Source organism: Herpailurus yagouaroundi, unplaced genomic scaffold (assembly GCF_014898765.1).
Source record: "Herpailurus yagouaroundi ecotype Mexico unplaced genomic scaffold, PumYag 77, whole genome shotgun sequence".
Lineage (NCBI taxonomy): Eukaryota > Metazoa > Chordata > Mammalia > Carnivora > Felidae > Herpailurus > Herpailurus yagouaroundi.
Window position 1 is genome coordinate 36,860,085 of NW_024412388.1, and position 8,752 is coordinate 36,868,836.

At 45.3% G+C, this 8,752-nt stretch overlaps 1 protein-coding gene across 1 annotated transcript in view; it reads left to right on the top strand.

Annotated features, from left to right (window-relative positions):
- Positions 1 to 1,318: 1,318 nt before the first annotated feature.
- LURAP1 (leucine rich adaptor protein 1) overlaps positions 1,319 to 8,752 on the top strand; it is an 11,377-nt gene continuing 3,943 nt past the window's right edge. Inside the window, exon 1 of the mRNA XM_040470097.1 lies at positions 1,319 to 1,701. Coding sequence (XP_040326031.1) covers positions 1,504 to 1,701 — 198 coding nt within the window. The 5' untranslated portion in view covers positions 1,319 to 1,503. The remainder of the gene's footprint in view (positions 1,702 to 8,752) is intronic.

Here is an 8,752-nt window from a genome sequence, read left to right on the forward strand (position 1 = left end):
GTACAGAGTGTGAGATAAATCTATATTTATCATAATAGGAAGTCAGTAGATGATATTTAAAATTAATAAATAGTAGTACTGTATAAGCATATGTAGAGTTATGTGTATAAACACCAGAAAAAAAAAAGCTGAACATCATTGTCTTTGGGGCGTGGGTATAGAGGTGGGAAAAGATAAAGCAGGGTTTGCATTGTAAATCCTTCTGTGACCATGTGCTGAAATAATTTGTATTAAAAACCCAAATCAAGCCAAAACAACAACAAAAAAAGTTTTTCATGGCTCCTCATTGCTTATAAAATATAATCCAAGCACTATACAACTATCTTCTACAGTTCTACAGCAGCATGGCCATCACCTGGGAGCTTGTTAGAAAAGAAGAATCTCAGACCCCATCCCAGATCTACAGAATTACAATCTGCATTTTAACAAGATGTGCAGATAATTCATATGCACAGTCAAGCTTAAGCATCAGTCTACAGGATCTGATCTGTCTGGCCCATGTGGACCTTTCATCTTCCATACTGATTACTTCTCAGTGGCCAGAAGAACGTTACTTTCTTTCTTGTTTGTTTGTTTGTTTGTTTGTTTGTTTGTTTAGAGCAAGCAGGGGAGGGACAGACAGAAAGGGAGACAGAGAATCCCAAGCAGGTTCTACACTGTCATTACAGAGCCAGATACGGGGCTTGAACCAACAAAACGTGAGATCATGACCAGAGTCTAAACCAAGAGTCCCTTGCATAACCAACTGAGCCACAAGGCACAGAATGTTACTTTCTATTTCTTTAATCTAAACTCAGTGGCTGGGAGGGGTGGTGGTGGTGCCTGACTGACTCCCTCTTGATCCCCGGTTGTGAGTCTGAACTCCACCTTGGATGTAGAGATTACTTACAAACAAACAAACAAACAAACAAACAAACTTAAAAAAATAAATTCAGTGGCTACACTGAAAGTGGTGTGTGTGTGTGTGTGTGTGTGTGTGTGTGTGTGTGTATGTGTGTGTGTGTGTGTAGGTAGCTAAATTCTGACCACTGTTTTAGACCCAGCCCTTCTACTCCAGGAAGTCTTTCAAAAACCTCTGCAGATCTCTTAATTTCCCAAATTCCTGAGGATGCTTATTTAGCCTTTGTTCTGCAATACAGGGCGCCTGCTGTGTACCTGGCTAGATTTAGTTGGAAGAGTGGGCAGAAGGCACTGAACTCTCCTAGCGCCCCTTCAAGTACAAATCCAAGTACAAATCGCCGAGCCCCACCCATTCCAGGGCCAGACGTTCAGACGTGTGCACAGCCCTCGACCGACACACACACACACACATACACACACGCACGCACACGCGCGCGCGGCTCTGCGCTGCTTTTCTGAGTGTTACGGCGCCCTTCCACCGCCCCCGCGCGGCGCGGGCGGGGACCCACCGGTTCCGCTCGGCGCTAGTCGCGGAGAAAGGAGGACCCCTGGGAACAAGATCCCGCCGTCCGGTCTCCCAGCACTTTTAAGCGGTAGGCCCGCATGGAGGGGACTGCGGAGTCCCAATCGCCTGACCTTCGAGACGTGGAGGGCAAGGTGGGCAGGAAGACCCCTGAAGGGCTGCTCCGCGGGCTGCGAGGCGAATGGGAGCCAGCAACCTCTGGCGCCCTGCTGCTCCCGGGGGCGCCCAACACGGGCCACGGCCTGGGGGACAAGATCATGGCGCTGAGGATGGAGTTGGTGAGTGTGGGCTCCATGGGCCAGGGGATGGAATCCCCAGCTAGGGCTGAGGGACAGACTTATGCCCCCAGAGTTGGACAGGAGAGGAGAGCATTAAAATTCCCCATCTTACTCCTCAGGGTCCCTTCCAGATCAATCCTTAAACCCTGGGGTCCATTAATTGACCCTCCCAAGGGTAAGTGGGGTGTTGATGGGTCCTGAAGACTTGAGGTGGGAGGCATGGGCTCTAGGAAGTTTTTACTGCCAAATAATTGGGCGGGGAGAGGTGAGGATTGGGAAGCACTGAGAACCTAGCACAGCCCAAATCTCCCCCACCCCACCCCTCCACCAGGTGCCATCTATCCCCTGGCCACCATTAAAGGGCAACCAGTTTCTTCTCTTCCTGCAAACTGGGTTGCTCCTCTGAGGCCTCAGTGTTCATGACAGGATTTAGCACAGAAGAGATCTGGGTGAAAACCTCCTGGACTAGGGCCACTAAAGACATCCTCCCTTCCTGCAATGTTCTCCCACCCCCATTTAAAATATTTGGAAGTTCCTAGAACCTGAGCAGTCAGAATAGCAGCACCATCAGCATTGGCTCCATCATATCTGAGCCCCCCAAGGATATTTATATTTTATCTGTAACTTCTTGGGGAGAAGAGAAGGAAACAGGCACCCTCCCCCTCCCCTGTTGCTGCTGGTCTAGATTCAGAGCCAGAAGGGCATCTGGGGCTGCCTAGGCTCCCCAAGGCCCTAGTTCCGGTGAAGGGGGTGATTCACACCTGCCACCACTTTGCAGCCAGTTCTGGGGAACCGAATAATTCTCTCTGGCTTAGAACCAGGAGGCCATGGTGAGTGTGTCAGTTAATAGGTTTTACTGGAGCCCCACTGTCTGACCAGTTCTGTGCCAGGCTGGGCTGTGAGAGAGCAGAGAAGGAGGGCATGGGAGCTCCTAGACAGCCTGCAAGTCTGAGAGGAGAGCCTTGTGGGCAGAGTAATCAGGGAAGGCTCGTGGGGGAAGGATTCGAATGCCATGTGTGCACTTGGCCCTGAAGGTTGGAGGTGAGTGCCAGATTCTTCAGGGCAGGGCTGTGACTGCCCACCTAAGGGAGGGGCTCGAATTTGCCTCATTGTACAAAGTGGTGCCAGGTATCATGTTGAGCACTTTACAAAATATTCGCTTAATACTCACAGCAACCCTATTTGGCAAGTGATCTTTTATAGATAAAGAAACTGAGGCACAGAGAGGTTAAATAACTACTCAAGGTCATATAAAAAGTAAAATGCAGAGCCAGGCTTTGAATCCAAATGATCTGCCTGCACTTTACATTTTTACCGTTGAGATCTGCTTTGTGCCAGACACTCTAAAGACATTTTACGTCATTGAAGTGAGAGGAGCAGTCATCATTCCTCCATAGGATGAAGCATGCTTGCAGGTGTTCAGGGGCTTGCCTGGGCTCACTCAGGAGCTCCGTGGTGGAGCCATGCCTCCTCTCTGGCTCAGAACTCTTCTGCCTTTGATGGAGATTTTCTGGTTGTAAACTTTAAGGGGGTGCATTTAACTTCTGATCAGGTCTCTGCATTCTGTTTTTAAAATTTTTTAATGTTTATTTTTGAGACAGAGAGAGAGAGAGAGAGAGAGAGAGAGAGAGAGACAGGGTGTGAGTGGGGGAGGGGCAGAGAGAGAGGGAGTTGCAGAATCTGAAGCAGGTTCCAGCCCCAGCTCTTGGGCACAGAGCCAGACCCTGGTAATGACCTGAGCCTAAATTGGAGCTTAACTGACTGAGCCACCCAGGAGCCCCAGGTCTCTGCATTCTTGACCCAGCCTGGTCTAGGACCCTAGGCTGCCCATTAAAGGCACAAAGGAGGGCGCTTGCTTGGGGGCCCAAACAGTGAAAGGTCACTACCTACCCCATTCCTTTCTCTCTCCTTGGTCAAGGTGTCATTGATATCTTTGCGTACTCTGCCCTGCCCACTGGGTTGCACCTAGGGAGGACGGGACAGGGCAGGGGGTTTCCCTTGGAGCAACTGGTGGCAGTACTGGTCCAAGCCCTCTAAGCACTGTCCTTCAACTGTCCCTCTCCCAGCAATCCTGCAGGGAGGGGACAGGCCTGCTCTTGAGGCCAAGGTTATTCCTGCTTCTAGGCTCCTTTCCTCTTGGTTCCCTCCCCCTCTCACACGTTGAGTGAACCAGCCAGAGTCTGGGGTATGTGGGAAAGGAAAACAATAGCAACCTTCCCTACTTAATCCACCCAAAGAACTGTTGCTGTGACAACCTGCCCCCACAGAGCCCCCTGCAGAGCAGCTTGAGAAAAAGCTTCAGGCAAGAAGGAGGAGAAGACCTGGGTTCAAGTCCTGGCTCAGCTCCTGAATTATTTTGAGATCTTGAGCAGGGCCCTGACTTTCTTTTGGCCTCAGTTTTTCTGCCTCTTGGAAGATGAGAGGACAGGAGCTTGTGGGACCAGACAGTCCTAGTAAGAATAGTCTGAGAATCTCAATCTGTGGCCAGGGAGCTGGGCCTGGAATCTCCAGGCTTTACCCCAGGGCCTGATTTGTATTGAGTGATGAGGGAGCCATACTTGTGACCCCAGGGCTGGGCTGAGAGTCTAATATGTATGTGTTAAGTGGGGGAGTGGGGAACCTGAATCCCCCTGGGAAGAGAATTGGATTGTGGTGGCCTTTAAGGCTGCATCTCTCTGAGCTATTTATACCTTTCTGTTTCCAAAGAGATGGTGTGGAATGAGTGTTTCTTTTTCTGGCAAGAAAAGTCTTGCTTTTTTCTATTCTGGGGAGTGATGCTGTCACAGTCAGGGAATCCCACTGTCACAGAACTCATTTTTCATCAGCATGGTAAAACCCAACCCCCTGAATCCTGGAGACCTCCAGAGGGGCCAAGGATGGTAAAGGCAATAGGATCACAAAGTCTAATATGACCTAGGCTAAGCACCATAAATGAACTGTGCAGGACCTACTCTCGGGGAGCTCACAGTCTGAATTCACAGGAAGGAGGGAGAGAGACTAATAACTCTGGTACAGGACCATAAGTGTTATTGGAACACAGCATGGGCTTCCTGGAAGAGTTTTCATTAAGGAGTGACATGGTCAGATTTGTACTCTGGAAAGGCTACTTTTTTTTTTTTTTTTTTTTTTATGATTTAATTTTTAAGTAATGTCTACATCTGTCATGGGGTTTGAACCCTCAACCCTGAGATCAAGAGTCATACACTCTACTGACTGAGCCAGCCAGGCACCCCTGGAAAGGCCACTTTGAATTGGAGGGGTTACATGCTGTTTCCTCTGGTTGGAATGTCTCTCTCCACCGCTTAGTCTGGCTAAGTCCTACTTAACCTTTATGCCTCGGCTGATGTGCCTTATTCTAGGAAGCATTTTCTTACCTCCCTTTGTTGGGCTAGGGCCCTCTAGGTACCTGTGGCCCTCTATATAGCAGTTGTTTCCCCTAGCATTTACTACGTTGAATTTTTAGTGCTTGTGTCATTGTCTTATCTTACCCATAGATTGTGAACTCCCTGAGGCTAAGAAATGGTGTCTTTTCTTCCTTTAACACAATGCAATGCCTATAAGAAACACCCAATAAATATTGTTTCATAACTGAATGGATTAATTACATCATGAGGAAGAGCAGGGAAGACTTCCTAGAGGAGGTGGCATTTGAGGCTGGGGCTTGAAAAATGAATAAAGTCAGTGGGAATTCCAATTCAAGATGGCAGATTGAACACATGCATTTACCTTCATTTCCTTCTGAAACTTCACTAAAAAGCCAATAGAAGGATTTTTTTTTTTTAATTTTTTTTTCAACCTTTATTTATTTTTGGGACAGAGAGAGACAGAGCATGAACGGGGGAGGGGCAGAGAGAGAGGGAGACACAGAATCGGAAACAGGCTCCGGGCTCCGAGCCATCAGCCCAGAGCCCGACGCGGGGCTCGAACTCACGGAGCGCGAGATCGTGACCTGGCTGAAGTCGGACGCTTAACCGACTGCGCCACCCAGGCGCCCCTAGAAGGATTATTTTAAAGGCCATGAAACCATTATGACAACAAAAATAGGAGAGAAGATGATAGGAATAAAATTTTGGAAGCTAAAGAGCAGAAGGAAGACTTGTAACTTAGTAGACCTGAAAAAAAAGCTGAATTTCAAGCTAGCAGCAAGGAAAGCTGAAAAGCAACACATTTTGCACTACAGAAACCCTCAAAGGTCACAGGAGTTGGAAGCACTGGGTATTTCTAGAACTGGGGGGCACAAGTGAAGCTGAAAACAGAAGGGTTTGTGAATGTCTGTTTAAGAATCATATTCTAAGATGGGGCGCCTGGGTGGCTCAGTTGGTTGAGCGTCCGACTTCGGCTCAGGTCATGATCTCACAGCTCGTGAGTTTTGAGTCCTGCGTCGGGCTCTGTGCTGACAGCCTGGAGCCTCCTTCAGATTCTGTGTCTCCCTCTCTCTCTGCCCCAACCCACTCACATTCTGTCTCCGTCTCTCTCAAAAATAAATAAACATTAAAAAAAATTTTTTTAGGGGCGCCTGGGTGGCGCAGTCGGTTAAGCGTCCGACTTCAGCCAGGTCACGATCTCGCGGTCCGTGGGTTCGAGCCCCGCGTCAGGCTCTGGGCTGATGGCTCAGAGCCTGGAGCCTGTTTCCGATTCTGTGTCTCCCTCTCTCTCTCTGCCCCTCCCCCGTTCATGCTCTGTCTCTCTCTGTCCCAAAAATAAAATAAAAGTTGAAAAAAAAATTAAAAAAAAAATTTTTTTTTAATAAAAAAAAAAAAAGAATCATATTCTAAGATCTCCTCCCTAACGGGGCAACCAGATGCCAACCACTTCTTTATGCTAACAGAAGATTGGAGATGTAAGTTTTGGAAAAGAATAGTACAGAAGGAAGGGAAGAAGGGGAAGGAAGGAGAGAAGAAAGGAAGAAAGGAGGAATTATAGCAGGAGAAGCATTTTTAGTATGAGAAGTTTTATTTAATACATCTAGTTTGGTTTTGGACTAGGGCTGCTGGTTTCACTGTTAACTTATTTGTCCCCAGTATGAAACAATTGAAGATAACCTTCTTTATCATATGTCATTAATAATCTGTATAGTCTGTGGCATTTCAGTTGTTCATGTTTATATCTCTTTATTTAAAAAAAATTTTTTTAATGTTTATTTATTTTTGAGAGACAGAGAGAGACAGAGCATGTGCAGGGGAGGGGCAGAGAGAGAGGGAGACATAGAAGCTGAAGCATGCTCCAGGCTCTGAGCTGTCAGCACAGAGCCCGATGTGAGGTTCGAACTCACAGACTGCAAGATCATGACCTGAGCAGAAGTTGGATGCTTAACCAATTGAGCCACCCAGTTGCCCCTGTTCATATCTCTTTATTGAAACTGCCAAGTTTCTGTTAAGTAGGGACAGTTTCTCCATTATCTTTGTAATCATTAGACAACTCAGGAACCAAATAACCATCTGTTTCATTGAATTAGAGTTGTGATATTATTCCAAAGTCACAAATAATTTCAGGTACAGAATTTTGTTCTGTGCTTATGCCATGGTAATATGTAAAGTTAAATAGCTACCATTTATGAACTAATACTTGTCAGGTAGTATCTTGTGCATGTTAATGCATTCCTTCCATTTATTTTTATTTTTTAAATGTTTATTTATTTATAATGAAGGAGAGAGAGCAAGAGGGGGAGGGGCAGAGAGAGAGGAAGAGAAAAATCCCAATCAGGCTCTATGCTCAGCACAGAGCCCAACACAGGGTCATCTCATGAACCATGAGATCATGACCTGGGCCGAAATCAAGAGTCAGACGCTTAACTAACTGAGCCACCTAGGGACACCCTTCCGTTTTTTAAAATAAACTTTTTAATTAGGTAGTGTCCTCGGTGCACCTGGCTGGCTCAGTTGGTAGGGCATGTGACTCTTAATCTCAGGGTTGTGAGTTCAAGCCCCATGTTGGGTGTGGAGACTTTTTAATTAAAAATAAATAAATAAGTTAATTAATTAACTAAATAAAAATTAAAAAAAATAGTATCCTCATTTTACAATGAAGAAATGAAGGTTTAAAGGGGAATAAAAATTCCAAAATCATATGGTTCATTAATGGCATAACTGGAGTTTGAATCCAGATCTGTTTAATTCCAGTGCCTATATTTTTCTCAGTGTACAAATACTTGGTTATATTCTGGTTTATCATTCTAGATGTAAAACAATCATTTACTGAATAATTCAATAAACATTTATAAATTGATATTAAAAAAAAAAACACCTAGAACCAAAGGTCTCCAGATTGAGAGACAACAAAGTTGAAGGCAAGAGGGATTAAGTAAAAATGTATTAAATGTTATGATATACGCTTCTAGCATTTCCCCCTACTTGGCAGCTTTCCTTATATTCTCAAGATGGGTATAATATGGTGAATATGGTGAACCTGAGAGAAAGTAACCATAAGAGATACTGACTCAGGGCCCACCCAAATAGCCCAGCCAGATAATTGCCAGTTTGCAACCAGCTTTTTAGAGACCACTCTGAAGTATGAGCAGCTACTAAACACTGTAAGACACCTGATGAGACCCTCTAACTGTGCAGATGTAGATAAACAGAAAAAAACAACTTGAATGAAATGGAGATAATATTGGAAGATGAGAACTTATAAAAAAATCATTAACTATATCCCTAAAAAGATAAGATAATATTGCAGCCATATCAGGAAGCTATAAACAGGAAAACATTCAGAGAACTAGAACAACTCTTAGAAATAAAAACATGATAGGAAAATATGAAAAACTCAGTAGAAGGGTTGATAATGTTGAAATATTTCAGAAACTAGAGCAAATACAGAAAAAGATGGAAGAGGATTAAAAAAAAAAAAAAAAAGAGGATCCGTCCAGGACACCCTCTATTCAAATAATAGGATTTCCAGAAAGATCATAGAAATAAAGGAGGAGAATAAAGGAGGAGAAATCAAGAAAGAAATAAAGAAAATCAGAACTGAAGGATATGAGCCTCCAGATTAAAAGGACCCATCAACCTGTTTCCGATTCTGTGTCTCCCTCTCTCTGCCCCTCCCCCGTTCA